The sequence below is a fragment of the Vidua macroura genome, chromosome 1, assembly GCF_024509145.1.
Source record: "Vidua macroura isolate BioBank_ID:100142 chromosome 1, ASM2450914v1, whole genome shotgun sequence".
Lineage (NCBI taxonomy): Eukaryota > Metazoa > Chordata > Aves > Passeriformes > Viduidae > Vidua > Vidua macroura.
The window spans coordinates 96,307,513-96,324,066 of NC_071571.1; the positions used below are offsets into that span (position 1 = coordinate 96,307,513).

The window sequence follows — 16,554 nt, forward strand, 5'->3', positions numbered from 1 at the left end:
CATGGCTTCTGAACATAGTTCACAACAAAATAAACATTCACTCCTCAGTGTTTGTGTTCAGTGCTCACAAGAACTGACACAGGGTGGTCTGACTGTACTCCAGCTCCAAGTGCAAGGGTTAATGGTACCAGATTATCTCCAGCCATCAACTTCAATGACAAACCAAAGAAACCAAAATAAGTCTTCAGCAACACCAGAAGACTCCCTAGCCCAACAGCTCTCCACCATAAAGTATCCAGATCAAGCAACAGCAAAAAACAGGTAGAAAAGACTTTCCCACCTTCCACCCTTCAAAGGGGGAATCATTCTATGCTGCTGACCTGTGTCAGGACACAGGACTGTACCATGCTTTCAGAGCAAAGCACCATCACTTGAAACACTTACCTACTTTAGGCTGCCAGTGCTGATCAGGTAATTCAGAAGCAGGGAGCCCAATCCAGTTCAGATAGCAATAATTTAAGAGGTTTGTTTTTTCTGGAGTTTTTTGACATAGTAACAAAAGTATTAGAGTTTATTGTATACAGCAGACAGCTTGAAGTTGGATGTCAGTAGTAGCTGCAACAAGTGAGCTCTTCTCTCCCTGTTTATGCCTACAAATTCCCTTCGCTCCCTTGCAGTATTATCAGTTATACTACAGTGTGATGACCTGGTTTACAGAGCCAAAAATGAAACATTTTGAGCTCATTATCTCACAGAAGAGCTGGAGTTTGCAACATCAGCTTCAAGTAAACAAATTCTTACAGAGCCAGAGCCCAGGAATAAAAATTTGAATTCCCACAATATATAGCCTGTGTAGCCATGTTGCTCATCTGCCTTTATAGCCACAGAAGTGTCCCTCCCAAGTTCCCAATTCCCAAAGTTGCTTTCCCACCCAAGCCATTATTTAAACCTTACAGATCAAGAGCCAAACTACAGCATGATTATTTATTATTCTTTTTTGGTAGTACAAAGGCAGCTTTACAAAAATGGCCAGTAGTCACTACCACAGTGAAATTTGTTACAACCTGATTCCCTGTAAATTGAAACCTGCAGGCAGGCATCAACCAGAAGAGACAAACTGCTCTTCCAAATCACTCAGTTAGCAAAGACAGATGTCTCAGTACAGCTTCAGCACATTCCAGTATCGGCCCATAATCTTGACTACTTATTTCCAGGACATATCCAGGAATAAGAACTTTAAATTGGCTGGAAGTTCTGCCACTGCTGTGGCTGCTTAAACTGCTGAGAGTAAACCATTCCTCTTCATTTACAGGAAAAGTAGATGAATACAGCAAACTGAAGTGATAGAGGGATGGAGATGCAGTTCAGGACTGCTGACCAGTTAAGGAACAGTCTGTTCATATAAAGCAAGCATTTAGAGAAGTATTTTTGGTGTATCACGTTCTTTGTCAGGTGAACTGCCCCTTTCTCTCTCCCCCACCAAAGCAGTGGAGTGTTGGTAGAAAAGGGGAGCCATGGTAAGACTTGGTAATTGATGACATTTTGCAAGAAAATTCAGACTTCCGATCTATAAACCAGAAGGGGAGGTGTCTAACTTAGTCCTTCAGCTGGGAAACTTCATAGAGGTATGCACCAAGCATCTTGACCCCCTGGATGTAGTTATACCTGCAGAGAAAACAGTTTCCTTTAGCAGTGTCTTCACTGAGCTTTATTTCTAGCAAATGTCCTATTTGCAAAGCCCACACATCAGTCCTACATACATGATAAACTCTATGGGAATTGCTGCTGCAGGCAACAGGCACAATTCCCCAAACCCCTACATCTTCCCTGCCAAGACAGAAACATCACTCTTGGAAGAGAGGGCACCCATGTTTAGAGAGCAAAATATAAAACCTGCTTCTGGTTTCAAGTGTATCAATCTAGAAATCAAGACTGAGCTACAAACTAGTTACCCAACCAGTCAGTCTTTCTCTGCTGGGGAGGATGGCATTTTCCATACAGAGAATTAAACAAAAGCAAGAGCTCAATTCTTGCTGTTTTTCATAATACATACCAAGACACCCTAACAGAGGAATAGATATTCTCTTACCTATTTAGTTTTTCATTTTGAGAGTGAGCACCATCATCTGCAGCTCCAACAGGAAGCAGCATGACATTCTTGCCTGTGGCTTCTTGAAAAGTAAGGGTCACAGGAATGCTTCCTCCCTCCCTCGTCAGGTCTGGTTCAACTCCAAAAACTAGAAAAGTGATACTCTAGTCAGTTTGAAGTCTGTGTTTTTTCCCCACAAACCCTCACTTAAGCCTTCATGTACCCATCTGTACCAGGTGCTGGCCAAATCAGCCAGACTGCAAAGGCCACAAAACTGTGGAGCTTCTCCCCACAGATGTAGCACTGGAATATTGTCACTGTCACTTCAGTTGCACACCAACACTTCATCTGAAGGCCTGGCTGTATTCCAACACAAGTTAGAGTTGCTCTAGCTGCCCAATACAATCTAGCAAAACTGATTAAGAGGGGTGCTGTGACCAAACTTCATTGAATTTGGCTTAGCAGGTGATCTGAACCAACAGTCTCAACCTTATGCAAAAGCAACACCACACCAACAAACTTCTCCCAGAACAGTAAAAATTATTTTGATATTGAGTATCTTTCCTTCCCATACCTCAGATTTCTGTTTAAAGGTTACATGTGACATGCTTCCTCACTTAGTGAGCTGAAGTTATTAAACATGAGTGCAGAACACTTCACATTCAGAACATGACCTCCTCAGTGTTTCTTGAGGTGCTGGAACAAGAAACTTTTAATCCTACCAGTGCCCAGTGAAAAGCCCACTGACCTGTCTTCATGGCCCTCCTACCAGCCATGTAGTGGGGATGGTTGAAGTCTGACACCCAGGGTTTTCCACCATGGCCTAAGTACACTTTGAATTTGTTGGGACTCTGCAGCTCCGCAAACTTTTTGTTCAAGTAGTCTTCAACCTGTAAGAAAGATTGAATTATCTTATCTACTGTTAGCATTTGTATGGGCACTGGCAAAGTTCATATTCTAAAACCATCTTAGGGACTTGCAGATCACTACAACTGTGCAGCAATACTTTTCCTATTGCTCTTATTTTGTAGTATTCCAATGATTCTCTGCTTTGAAGTCAGAATATCTTCTTTAGGCAAGTTAACAGTGTATTGCAGAACAATTAGCCAAACACTGCTGCTTTTGAATATGTATTTCTGGCAGTCCAAGTGACCTACAATTCAGTTAGCATTTACTCCTAAGCCTTGTGAGTTTAGAGAAACTGGGTCATCAGGCCACTACAGGCCACTGGGGCACCACAGGATTCCCTCAGTTATCTCGTGTTAAGGTGCAGTATGGGGAAGATAGGAGGAAAGGAAATGAACAGAACTGCTTTAGAAAACAGAATAACTCTTCCCCCAAGGCAAGGTGAACAGAAGTTTAGAGACACTTGTTTGGATAGCAGCAATCCATCTCAACATACATTCTTTGTGACTTCCTCAGGAGTCATGTTTGGCACAAGCCTGATTGAGAACTTGCCAATCACTTTCCTAGGAATCACAGTCTTGGCACCAGAGGCTGAGAAGGCTCCTTCAATTCCATGGAGAGACAAGGAAGGGTATCTCCATCTGTGCATAAGGATCTCTCTCTGCAGAAGCGAAGAGAAAGATGCAAGGTTACATGAAGTTTGACAGAGCTCCCTAAACTAATGATTTCTTCAATCTAATAAAGAACTTGCAAGAAATAGTGCTTTTTCCCATGCAGAAATGCAATTCCTTGAAGATCACTCAGAAGCTGTTACTCCCATTAAGCACACATTTTGACAACACAGTTGGGTTCTCAGCACCTTAAGAGACTCAGCAGTTCTAGTCTAGCTCTCTCCTAGCTCTGTGGAACTTATGGGACATGACCAGTCTGATTCTGATAAGGACACAAGCAGCATTTATAAGGTGGTCAAGCACAGTTTGTAGGGAACACTGAAAGCTTTGATTCCCACTGCCTTAGGACAGGCAGGTGCTTTCATCACCAAAACACTGCTTAAGTTCACATTTTCTAAAAGCCTCACCACTGCTCAAACTGAGGCTTACAGTGTGTTTTTCTTTATATCATCAGCTGTATTAAAAAGCCTGAACTCCAGGTTGATTAAACTGACCACCACTGCCTTCCTGCATTTCCTCTCTGTTACCTTGAGCACAGCTGTTCACTACACTGGATCCTGAATTCAGTGCAGTTGTTGAGTTGCCCTGAGCAGACACAGGTGCAGTGTCTCCAGCATGAACTTCACAGCAGAAATGCAGGACACTTAATTTTGTGTCCTTTATGTTACAAGTTGTTTTTTTTTTCCACGTACAACCTGCCTCCAATCGCCTCTCAAAGCAAATGTAGCTGTCACAGTTCAAATGTCTCAAGCACATTTGCTTCTCATTTGGAAGTTACAGTCATCTGTTCCTAGCCCAAAAGCCCTTCCTGCATGTATGCAGCTTAGAAGTCCCTTAGCTGGAATTTCTGTTGAGCCAAGACTGAACAGCTTCAGTTCAGTATCACAAAGAACATCTTGCCAGCTCCTCCTTATATCCAAGCTATAATTCATCCATTACTTTAAAGGACAAGGCTAAGCAAGGAAGCCTATGTGCTCCCACAGTTGATATAAACCTGAGCATGTAAAGACAAGGTTGAGGATATAAATTGTTACTTATACCTATTTAAGTTCAAAATCTCCTGACAGTACTAGGACAGAAGACAGACCTGCACATGTAAACTTGCCTTTTACAACGCCTGTGTCTGCTTTTTATGACAGGAGATGTATTTATATCTAGGGTTTTAAAATTAGTATGTAATATCTGTACCTTGTAAGATTCAATGCTGTTAAAAGCATTCATTTGGAGAGGTACCAGGATGAAGATTTAACTTTAGACATGAGTTTACTGAGATTGTTCAAAGATCTGGGCTACCTAGCTCACAGTTACAAAACAGTCCTTGTTTGTCAGGTCTAGGAACATGTTGAGCGTGTCAGCCTTGATTTCATCAAAGCTGGGTTTCAAGTTCTTTTCTCACCTAAGGAGCAATCATCTCTGAGCAACTGCTTTATTTCTGATAACATTCAACTTCCTACAGATGTAGAAAATCAGATGTTTTGTGTAGATTGTCACCTGAGCTCTGGAAAGCTGCCAACATTCTTATCTAGCATTAAAGTTCTGTACAAGTTTCAAATACTATTTATATAGAGTAAGGAGCAAATTTAGAGTTGTCAAGACTGCTTGAGTTAAACATGGGATAACCTAGAATATGTTTTCAAGCACCTAACAGTAGCAGTTCCTCTGCAAAGAGGAACAGTGCAAAGTACACAGTCAACCATACAGTAAGCAAAATTATCTTCAAGGCATTCTCACCATTTTGAAGACATCAGATGAATTCTCTGCCTAATAAATTACTTAACTACACACACACAGATATTGCTTCTGTCTCCTTGACTATAGACAGCTTGATCTAGACAGGGTAGGGGGGGAATGCAGCACACCTTTGCATCATGCAGAAGTCTTGTTGCTCCTACATCTTTTGCATATTCTGTCAGGTCAAAATCAATCTTCTCGTATAATGCCAGCTCCTCATCAGTAACAGGTGCCACTGCTTCATTAACACCTGGGATAAGGATTTTCCCTTTCTTGTCTACAAGAGAACCTGTTAACAAAAAGCACCAAATATCAGTATTCAACCGGAAGACACAAGATGTCATTGCTGGGAACACTTTCCTTAGGAAACAGAAGTCTTGGCCTTTTAAAAACTCTGTAAATGCAATGAAATTCGGACTTCTGTTTTCCAGAGCATGTACCACTGAGCATGGAAGACACTTAAAAGAATTTGCCTATGTCTAAAACATGCACTTGCTTGCTACTGTATTTAATTCTACTGCTACATTTCACAGGCTTTCTGAAGGTAGGATTCCCAAAGAGTTCAATATCATACCCACAGCAGAATTTGAGAAGACAGCTGATTGAATTAACATGCAAATTTGCAGCAAGGTTTTAGGGAAAGCTAAGAGTAAACAGATAAATTCTTGGCAAAACCTTCACTGTGTTTCTGTATCTAAGGCAGTAGGCTTTGCATATCTGGCAAGCACCATTTCACTGGTCACTGCTTTGCTACTGCAAACTCAGTCATACTTGGATGGTTCTTGCTCCCATTTTAAATGCATTCAGTAAAACCTGTGTTTTCTTACCCATCAGAGCAATGAGATCTGTCATGGCCTCATGTACCGAACCACCATAAACTCCGGAGTGAAGGTCTTTGTCACAACATTCCACCTGATTGAAGTGAATGAAGATTCAGCACAGAGATTTTGCCATGTAGGGAGGAGATCAGAACAGTCAAAGCCCAGCTAGAACTTGATCTGGCCAAGGGTCAAGGAGTGTCCCCATCATTTGTTCAAAACAGAGGGCAGTACAGTGTCAGGGAATGAGAAAAAGGCAGAGGTATTTAATGTCTTCTTTGCCTCAGTCTTCAATATCCAGATCAGTTGTCCTCAGTATGCCCAGCTCCCTGAGCTGGAAGTTGGTGATGGAAAGATGAGGGAAACCCATAATCCATGGGTGCAGTTAGTGGGATGGTTAGTGACCTGCTATGTCAGTTAGCCACCCAGATGGGATCCATCTCACCCCAAAGTATTGAAGGAACTGGTAAAAACTTGTCAAACCACTCTCAATCATCTACCAGCAGTTCTGGTTAATTGGAGATGTTCCAGCTGACTGGAAAAGCACAAATGTGACACCCATCTATAAGAAGGGTGTATGTGAATGAAGATATCTATGCTGAGACAAACCTTCAGTGAAGGTGCTGGCTTATCTTGCCTCACACATCTGAAAGCTATCCCACCCACCCAAGTATCAGAACAGCAAGAGAAGGATGTTTAGCCAATGAGGAAAAACCATTCCACGTAAGTAGCCAATTTCATTGTTTCTGAAAAAAAGCTACTGGCATGAGAAGGTTTGCACTACCACTCTTCTCCTGTGGAAAATTCAGTTTAATAATAATGAATTTGCAGCACTTACCTCTATGAAGTAGTAGCAGATACCTCTCAAACCATAAGTGATACAAGGCTTCTTCTTGCCTAGCCAGTAGTTGTCAGAAATGCAAACATAATCCACGTCTTTAAAGAAAGCATCTCGCTGAGCAAAAATCAGTTCATCAAGGCCTTCAGAGCCTGATTCTTCCATACCCTCTAGGCAAAACCTAATATTTACTGGAAACTCCTTTGAAATGAAAAACAAGAACAGTTTAAGCATATGAAAACACTTGACTCCTTCAGTAATCAATAATTTTCATCTGTTGCATTCAAAGCAGAAAAACGGACACAGCTAAAATAGTTCCGTGACAGTGGAATTTGTTATACACAAACTGGTTGAAAGTTTGGACTGTGCTTATGTTGAGGGCACTTACACTACCCTTCATTTGATAGAATCCAAACTCTTAAAAAAAGTCATAAAAACTTGTTCCCAGACCCCTTAAGCATGGAACACAGGAGAAATCTGTTGCCAAAGTTAGCCACCAGTCTAGGAAAACTAATATAAGCCACAGGAATTGCATGCCACAGTAGGAACAGAGCTATCCTGTCTATCCAGTCTAACATTCTATATACCTAGACAGCAGCTGAGAACTGGTTATTCCTCTCAAAAGCAATAGGAACTTGTCTTGCAAGATAAAGCAGACACCCTGAGCTATTTCTGATTCCACATTTTCTTTAACAGAAATAAGCAAAGCTCCCAATTTTAGTGTTACTAAGTTAACTTCCTCTCAGAGCTCAGTGACAGTGAGACGTTAAGCTTTGACAAAGGCCAAAGCAATTTGACATCCTTACATGATAGTGATCATATGTGATTATTCCTCCTGCTCCACATGCTTGCATATGTATTTTCCTTCCTACATATTTCATTAAAGGAAATTTGTTAGAAATGCAGCCTAGGCATCTATAGGACTAACTTGTCAGTAAGTCAACTTAACCTTACTAGGAAATCAGGAAATTTTCAGGACTACTGCATCATTCCTCCAACCAGCTGAATAAGCAGGCCTCCCTCACAAGAGTTTGTGGCTTGGATAACATTTTTTGCTAGACTCAGCTGTGTGTGAAAAAGCAGAATATGTTTTGGGCACATACCTGGTTAGTTTGTTGATAAGCCTCCAAGGCATTCAGCCAGGCAAGCACTGGACCTTTGTCATCTGTTGATCCTCTCCCATACAACTTACCTATAGAAACAAGATACAAATTAACCAGTGAGGAAAAAAAATAGTATGAAGCTTCCTCTTGCCTAGATGAGAACATTTGGTTTTGGATAACTTTTTTATCGCTGTTAAGATAAACTTTCATTTCTGATTCTTCATAAGTAGCAGTTTTAAATCCTGCTTCACATACTCTTTTAAGTGGGACAGGTACAGGACTGCAATCACTCTCCCACTTACAGAGCTTCCCCGCCTCTTCTCCCAGCTGCTCCCTCAAAAGGAGTTTATCATAAGCCAGGAAAAGCCATAGCTGCCTTATTCTTCACAACAATAGAATTTTCTACAAACACCTCAGTGCATAGAAACAAGTTTTCTGCTTTTAACAGAAATCTATCAAGTATTATCTTCAGTTCATTAATGTTTTGTTTGAAGAGTAAAAATACAGTAGTTGATGACAAATCACTTCTCTGGATTCTCCAGATAAAAGTGGATCTCCCTAGAAAGAGGAATTTAGTCAAAGACAAGTTTCAGAGGCCACAGGGGATTCCCAAAAATGTAGCACATGGGATCACAGCAGAGGCAATTATTAGCTCAACTCAGAGCTGTGGCTACAACCCCTAAGCACTCCATGTAACCAGTGAGAGAACAGGCCAGACAGCTTGCAAAGGTAAAGAGCCATTTTTGAATGTCTCCTGCATGGCCAGGCTCCACAGAGACAAGCCACAGCCTGAGGCAAGTCTAGGTCTTGCTAGGAGATGAGATAGTCCAGTTTAGTAACCTGGACTCTGCTGCCTATGACTAAGTGCCCAAGCAGAAGTACAAGTTAGCACAGACACTCCTTTCTGGCAATCATTAATGCTTATGGAACACGAGTGGTTAATATCCTATTGATATGCCCTTTAACACTGAGAAAGTGAAACAAAAGCTGTTGGTAGCATCAGCTTTTAATAGAAAAGGAACTTTTAAGTCTTCTTGACTGCTGGCAATATTGTTTCAACAGGAGATACTGCACCATTTCTTCATCCCCATTTATGGAAGAGGGACAAATTTTGGGGCACTACCTCTGCAAAAGAGCTTCTGTAGTACTCATCGTAGAGCAGTTAAACACAAGGCAACGCAGAGAGGCTGCTGTGCCACTCCTGTCTCCAGGCATAAAGAAGTTGTGTATTTTTTCTCAGTAATGGTTCAAAATTCCTGCAGTCTGACATGACCTTACAGGCTTCAAGCTGTGAACAAGAAATTAGTTCTAAAAATCTCTGGCAGTAAGCCAGCACCATGGAAGGCAGCAGTTAAGATTGTGCTGTAGCTACAAGGAAGAAAACATGCAAATTACAGCCTAGACTATCAGAAAAGGAAACAATCCCAAGAATAGCTGAGATTTTGCAGCTAGACTTTTTTGCCACTTCCCCACCTGCACATTTTTACCTCAACAGTATTAAATAAACACCCACACCAGTTCTTACTCCCCCCCTTTGAATCAATGGCACAGCTTTGGAACAATTGAGGAATACCACACTTGTTACACAAGTGTTTATCAGTTTGTGAGGTCCACTGCTCTTACCATCTCTTTCTACCAGAGTGAAGGGCTCACTATCCCAGCCATCCTCTAGTGCTGCTGGCTGAACATCCAGGTGACCATATACACACACTGTCTTTTTGCGTGGATCCGTGCCCAGTGTTCCCAAAACAATTGGCGGTAGGGGGATCTCTGATCCATCGGGCAGCTAGAAATAGGAAAGCAGAAGTTTTATTACAGAGTTTTAATCAGATACATGAATTACCTTAATACTATGGAGGTTATGAGAGTAGAGGCACAGACAGCTAAACAAAATTAATCTATTTAAACCAACTGCCAGAACAATTTGGCCAGTGTGCCAAAGAAGGCCTGATGGCATCATGCCAGTTAGTTTCCTGACAAGTCCCAGTAACAGTCAGAATGTTCCAAGCCACTTAGAACTGTTAGCTTTAAACTAACAATCCTACATCAGATTTTTGCAGAGCAAGTTGACTGCAGGCCAAACTGCTATATCTAGTGCTGACCTAAGCGTAAGTGATAAACTCCATTCAATATTGCTTGTCACTGCACTTTCATCCTGTCCACAGTATAGCTCTCTGGACAAAAATCTCCTGACAGTGGTAAGGCTGGGTGTAACATGTGCCTACACCCAAATAAGATCAGCATAACAGACATATTTCTCTATACCACCCTACATTGTTACGCTAAGGGCAGGGCAGTGCTGATGAACTCAGTTCAGGAGTTCAAGAGTTGATCTTCGCTTAATCCCTTGGAATACCCCATAAGCAATTATCACATGCTATTCCCAGTCAGCAACTATTTCCCTTCCAGTGAACATGTACTTCTACACACAGTTCAGCAGATGCAAGATCAGCTTTGACTTTTTGCTTATATGGGTCCCAAGCTCCAGATTTTTATCAACAGGTTACATAGTCCTTGGCCAGCTGCAGCTCTACATGATTAAAGCACTACTGCAAGAATTTACAGTAATCAACACAACAAATTGCTGTGCAGCAGTAAAGCAACTTTGATCTGACAAGTTCAGTTGCTTTACATTGTCCCTCACAGATACAGCAGCAACACACAATACATTGACTAGGTCTCTCTATACTTAATATAAAGCAAAACACTGAAGGTAACTCTTGCAGATTAAAGTTGCCTAATAAAAATATTACATATAAAACTCTAAAAATCAGTTCTTGCTACTAAAAAGTTACAGTGATGAAAAGAATAACTTTGTCTTTGAATTAATTGAAATGCTTTTGATGGGGTTTTAGGCTGTAGGTAGTAGCAGAGCTAGAATTAACCTACAGATTCCCTCCCAACTCAGCCATTTTCCTGCTGTAACCTGTAGCTACAAACAAATGTAATCCAGTTGCCCAAAGTAAAAACGGCTCAGAAGGTTCCCATAAACACAGATCTCACTCAGCAGCCTTTCACACCAATTACAAGGACAATCTCCTAAAACTAGTAAACATTCCAGTACAAGGTTTTTAATGCCACTGTCCAAATCCTAGTCTAACAATTTTGGTATGGGTCTTACTCTGAGGCAGGTAGTGGCTAGGCACTTCAAAGGAGGAGCATATCAAGTGGATATCCCTAGGATAAGATTGTCATTATCATTCTCATAGGCATATACATTTCTTAGGGGAAAAAAAAAAAAGCAGTCTGGATAGCTAAAAGGGAAATCATTCTTTTAATGATACTTTTGTATGTAGTAAGGGAGCAATGCAATCCTGTGACAAATGTAACACTTCTGAAAGAGTCCAGAAGTCTTTTGGCAGACTTATTGAAACTTCTGTCAGTATCTTTATAGTCTATGGGTCTAAGGACCAATAGGAAACTGTTGTTTAAATGTTTAGCATTTTTGTTTGCAGGCGCCCTATTCATGTTCAGTTCAAAAAGTATTTAAAACACATTTAATACAGTCCAAAATTTAATTCAGCATCTTTAATTGGCTCCCAAGGTTTACTATAAACAGAAAGTTCAGACTCTGTGGCAGCAAATTCATTATCCTAAACCCCAACAGGCTACTTCCTTTCTAGGCCACTGCCCACAGGACCCTTGTGTGGTGGTCCTGACCTAGAAGTCCATCAGGCACCAAGGAATTAGTGACCCACAAAGATAAGCTGAGTAGCCCAAAGCCTGTGCCATGCTATGCTGCACACAGTTTCACCTTCCTGCCTATATTGTGCTGTGCATATCCCTGGACTGCAGGATAAACTAAGCCACTTGACTGTAACCTGAAGGCAGATCCCACTGGGCACTGGGGATTACATCACCTGCATGTCCTTGACTTAATCTAAAAATGCATCAAGAAATGCTCACACAAAATCCCTTCTGTCAGGGGAACTGAACAGCTTGAATAAATAAAATGGAAAAACATTTCTATGCACAGGATCTGCACAATATGTTGGATGCTGGTTGGATGCCTGCTAGATGCTGCACAGTTTGGAGGTGCCAGTATCTGCAGGGACATATGAACACCCATACTATCATCTTTCTTGATAGTGATAAGTCCAATAAACAGCCTTTCAATGGAGTCTAGGTGCCTTTCATACTGGGAACATAAGAAACCAGCACTTTCTCATGCAAAACACCTTGTCTTCTAAAGAGATTTTTTCCTACTAAGCTGGCATGGAACTGCTCACATACCTTTTGTTTCCCAATATCCATAAGTTTGGTTGTGCCTCCCAGTCGCTCAATCTCCTTCGCAGCAACCTCCATCATGTGCTTGATTTCACCCCTCTTCTCTGGCCATGCTGACACGCTCTGGATTGCCACCCACTCTGCCAGGCGCTGCAGGGATGGAAGAGCTACAAGTTTTATTACACAACAGGCACCATGCAAATACCACCACACCTTGTAATTCAACAAACACTGGTTTAAGTCAAGCTCAAATTGAGGCAAATCAACTCTGTCATCTGCTCAAAGAAGACTTTTTAACCATTAATATTACTCTCAAAAGTTCTCTAAAACCTCAATTGCCTACAGCTGTCCCTGCTGCATAGCACAAGGCCTACAGACACATCAAGTAAGCTTCAGAGTATCACAGCTTGTGCTTATTGTACCCCTTTAGATGTTCTTTAAGTATCCAGAATCAGCTAAAGTATTTTGGGCCTCTCAAAAAGGCCATTTTAGCTTTTTCTCCCTGCACAAGTTCAGCAAGAACAACTGCCTGAATACTTGGCACAGTTCATGCCTGAGTTCACAGTGCTGTACCACTGATTCCTTCATGGATGAAAGGGATTATAATACAACCTGTAACTAAACAGCAGGTCAAGCAGCAAAGAACCTCTTTGGAGAGGGCAACCTCTCCCTCTGTACCTCAACACAAATTGTTTTATAGAAGAAAGCTTTGTTCCAGCCTCATTTATAATATGTTTCATCTCCCATCTCCAAAGGGAAGAAACTGTAAACCTAGTTTGGCATTCAGAAACCAGTGTCAGCTTCCTCAATAGGTCACCAGTTGCACTATACAGTAATAGTAATTTCCTAATAAATTTACCAAGACATTAAGGTTTTTGAACACAATTATGCCTAAATTTAAGATGCAGTTTTCTGGCCTGACTCAAATCCCTCACACTTGCTACCTGTTCTCCCCTCTCTCCCATTACTTGACATTATTACTGGCCATAGCATATAGATGTAACAACAAGCTTGAAGCTGGCCACCTAACTTCTAATATCACATAGGTGCCCATGCTGCAGGACAAAATTCAAAGAAAACTTACCTGAACATAGAGGTCCTGGTGTTCATCAATGTATTTAAAGAGGGTTTCAAGAGCAGACATTTTTGGACTATTTTCAGAACACTGTTGCTGAAGATTCTGTGACAGAAAAATAATTTAGCTTTCACAGGGTTAAGAAGTGACAGTCAGTAATCAAGAGCCACAGGAGACTTTCACCTTTCAGCTTCTAATGCCACACATCAAACTGTACTAATATAAAACTTGAGGCCTCTCCCTTTCATGAAATCACCACAGTGAAGTGGCTAAACAAAAACATATTTAAATTTCAATACCACTCTTTATGCCTCTCCCCTCAAAATAACTTTCAAAGTTAAACTGAGCAGTCTTGTCTCTAGAGATACTTCAAGGAAATCATACACTGCATATTACTGCAGACTTACAGGAAAAATGTTACTCAAGTAAAATGCAGCTTCAAAGATTTCATTAGATTTCATTATGATTATGAGTTCAACTAATAGCATGCCATAGGCTTGAATGCTGATAGCCAGGTCCAAGAAACCACCACACTCTGCTCTGCAGAGGAGGTTGAAAACAGGCAGCTGGAAAACTGTGCTTTCTTCAGCCTTTAGTCTCAGCCTGCCACTCAGATTTCACAAATAAGGTCAGAATGAAGCTATGGGAACAGAGGCCAGCCCCAGCAGGTCATGAGCAAGTTGCCAGTGACTATTTCAGTGCTACCACTTCCTCCTTTTATTTTTATTTCAACTGAAGTTCGCATAAGAAAACCCAAGACCACTCCCCTTTTCAGTTTACTGTCTTCTTTACCATTCTGAAATCAATACTGAAAAGAAATATTGCCCACTAAAGCAACAAAGGAAACAAGCTTAAGCCTAACTCTCAAGTTAGAACTAAAGATACAGCACCTCATCTAAGCTAGAAAAATAATGAGCTTTACAAATCCCAGAATTGCTAAAGTTAAAAGGGACCACTGGAGGTCAGCTGGTCTAAGATGTGGCCCTACAACACATTACTCAGGATAGTTTCCAGAAGCCTTTTGAGTAACTCCAGAGAAGGCTCCCTGAAGTCTGCCTCTGGAATCCAAGTGCCCAGACTAGAAGGAAAAACTCCAGTGTCCATGCAATACAAGCAGGTTCAGCAGCTCCAGCCACTGTGATTCAGTATTTTGTTGAGTCAGCTTTATGCCAGATCCTTTAAGCCTTTCTTCTGCTTCTACATGGCAGTCACAAGACAGTTGTTAAAACATCTGACTGCTTGTCTTAAGATTTCTTGAGCAGCTGACTACTCTACATATCTGAAACAAATCCTTTTCAGCTGCAGGTTGTCCCACACAATATACTGCAATACAAGCACCACCCCAAATTTCCTTTCAAGCAAGGTTGTACTTGCACAGATACTGGTGTTTGACATACAGAAATCCTTTCCCTCACCAGAGATAGCATCAATTTAATTTAAAGCATCCATCAAGTTTAAATTTGGATCAGTGTTTTTAAACACCAATTAGAACAGTCACCAGACAGGTAAGCATTCACTTCAATAGCCATGAAAGGTGAAAACTGAACACCTTCAGAAGGACTACATAGACATAACCAAGTTAAAGCAATGCTTCTCACTGAAGCTGGGGTTCCCTAATGAAGTCACCCTCCTCATATGCAAATAGAGCTCAGGCAGGATTCATGTGGAGCTTTTCAGGAATCCAGCACACAGGCATCAGTCCAGGGCATCTGACCCTCCCCTTCACTCACCGGTTCCTATAGCAACCTCATGGCTCCAGCTCCACAGCACGGACACAGAATACAAGTTACATGGAGGCTGACTTTCTGTCCAACACAAACAAGATCTGAACTATTTGTTAAGTCAGGGACGACTTTAAATATCACCTTAACCATAGTTAAATAGTTCTGAAATCACAAGGGCATTGAATCACACAAGTCACACTGAAGAGCTGCAAAGAAGCTTTCTCCAGATAGCTTCAAAATACAAAAAGTAAACATTGGTTACTACACAGCAAAAGGCTGGATGTTACGGCCCCCTTCGTCTTCAAAACCAGAGTTGGAACTTAAAAGTCCTTCAGAATGGAGAGCTGAACCCTTCCTACCTATGCAGAAGAGGCTCTACAGTTGTATCTTTTCACAGGACTACAGAAGTTGCACCTTGAAATAAAACAACCCAAGGGACTGTCATTGCACCATTACAACTTTGCCCTCCTTATCCACAAACATTAGCATCCCAGAGGAGAGCACTGAACCAAGTTAAAAACACTCCACAGCCACCGCTGAGCCCCATGCTCACGTCGCAGGCTCAGCACTTCGGGCCGAGGCTGACCTGAAGGTTGAACGTGGGTTTCTTTACCGGGTTTTGCAGCACCAGGTCGGTGCTCCCCGCAGCCCCCAGGTCGGTGACAGCCTCGGGACGGGAGGGAAGGAGGCAGGCGCACGGCGGGCTTCCTAAGGACAGCGCGGGGGGAAGGCTCACGGGGAGCGAGAGCGACAGTGAGGAATGGGACAGGAGCGGAGAGGCAGGAGCAGCTTCTCTCCGGGGACAGCCACGGTGCCGCCCGCCCCAAGGCCGAGCAGACGCTCCCCACCCGGGGACACGGAGCAAGGCCCGGCCCGCCGGCGGCGCCGCGCACCCGGCATTCCCGGCTCCTCCCCGCCAGGCCAGGCCGGGCCGGGCAGGGCCGCGGCGGCCGCGTACGCCGGTGCACGACGAGACCAAGGGACGCGGTGCCCCCGACCCCTCCCGACACTCACCCACGGCGCACACGCAGCCCCGGCTTCCGCCTGGAGTCAAGCGCACTTTCCACGGCGCTTTAAATACCCCCGCGCCAGCCCCGCCCCGCGCCACGCGCCGCGCCACGCCGGCCAATCCACGGGCAATGAGCGAGCCGGGGGCGGGGCTTGAGCGGAGAAGGGGCGGGGCCTGAATAATGCAGGAGTGTAATAAAGGGAGTATAATATATAGGAGAATATACCATGGGGTCCGGGGCAGAGACCACGCTACACAACTGAATTATTCCAGCCAAAGCTGGGAGTATCCTTATGATCTTCCTACATCTGTGGTTTAGATAGGTTTAATAGATTTAGATGTGGTTTAGACAGGTTCCTAGAATTAGAATTAATTATAGAATGTCCCATGTTGGAAGGGATCCACAAGGATCATCAAAGTCCA

General features: G+C 42.6%; 1 protein-coding gene across 4 annotated transcripts; it reads right to left on the reverse strand.

Annotated features, from left to right (window-relative positions):
* Window positions 1-910: 910 nt before the first annotated feature.
* CNDP2 (carnosine dipeptidase 2) lies at window positions 911-16,189 on the reverse strand. Of its 4 annotated transcripts, none has more exons than XM_053973469.1 (12): window positions 16,137-16,189; window positions 13,408-13,503; window positions 12,330-12,473; window positions 9,720-9,882; window positions 8,097-8,185; window positions 6,994-7,194; window positions 6,165-6,249; window positions 5,466-5,626; window positions 3,432-3,596; window positions 2,778-2,919; window positions 2,030-2,177; window positions 911-1,605 (listed from the first exon to the last, which is right to left on the reverse strand). In XM_053973469.1, the coding sequence occupies exons 2-12, from the start codon at window positions 13,465-13,467 to the stop codon at window positions 1,536-1,538; spliced, it is 1,428 nt and encodes a 475-aa protein (XP_053829444.1). In that variant the 5' UTR covers window positions 13,468-13,503; window positions 16,137-16,189; the 3' UTR covers window positions 911-1,535. The 4 variants fall into 4 exon arrangements, 3 of the variants coding, with proteins under 3 accessions (XP_053829444.1, XP_053829439.1, XP_053829454.1); XM_053973464.1 differs by lacking the exon at window positions 16,137-16,189 and adding an exon at window positions 15,736-15,951; XM_053973479.1 differs by lacking the exon at window positions 16,137-16,189 and having other exon boundaries at window positions 12,330-12,490; window positions 13,408-13,447.
* Window positions 16,190-16,554: the final 365 nt, after the last annotated feature.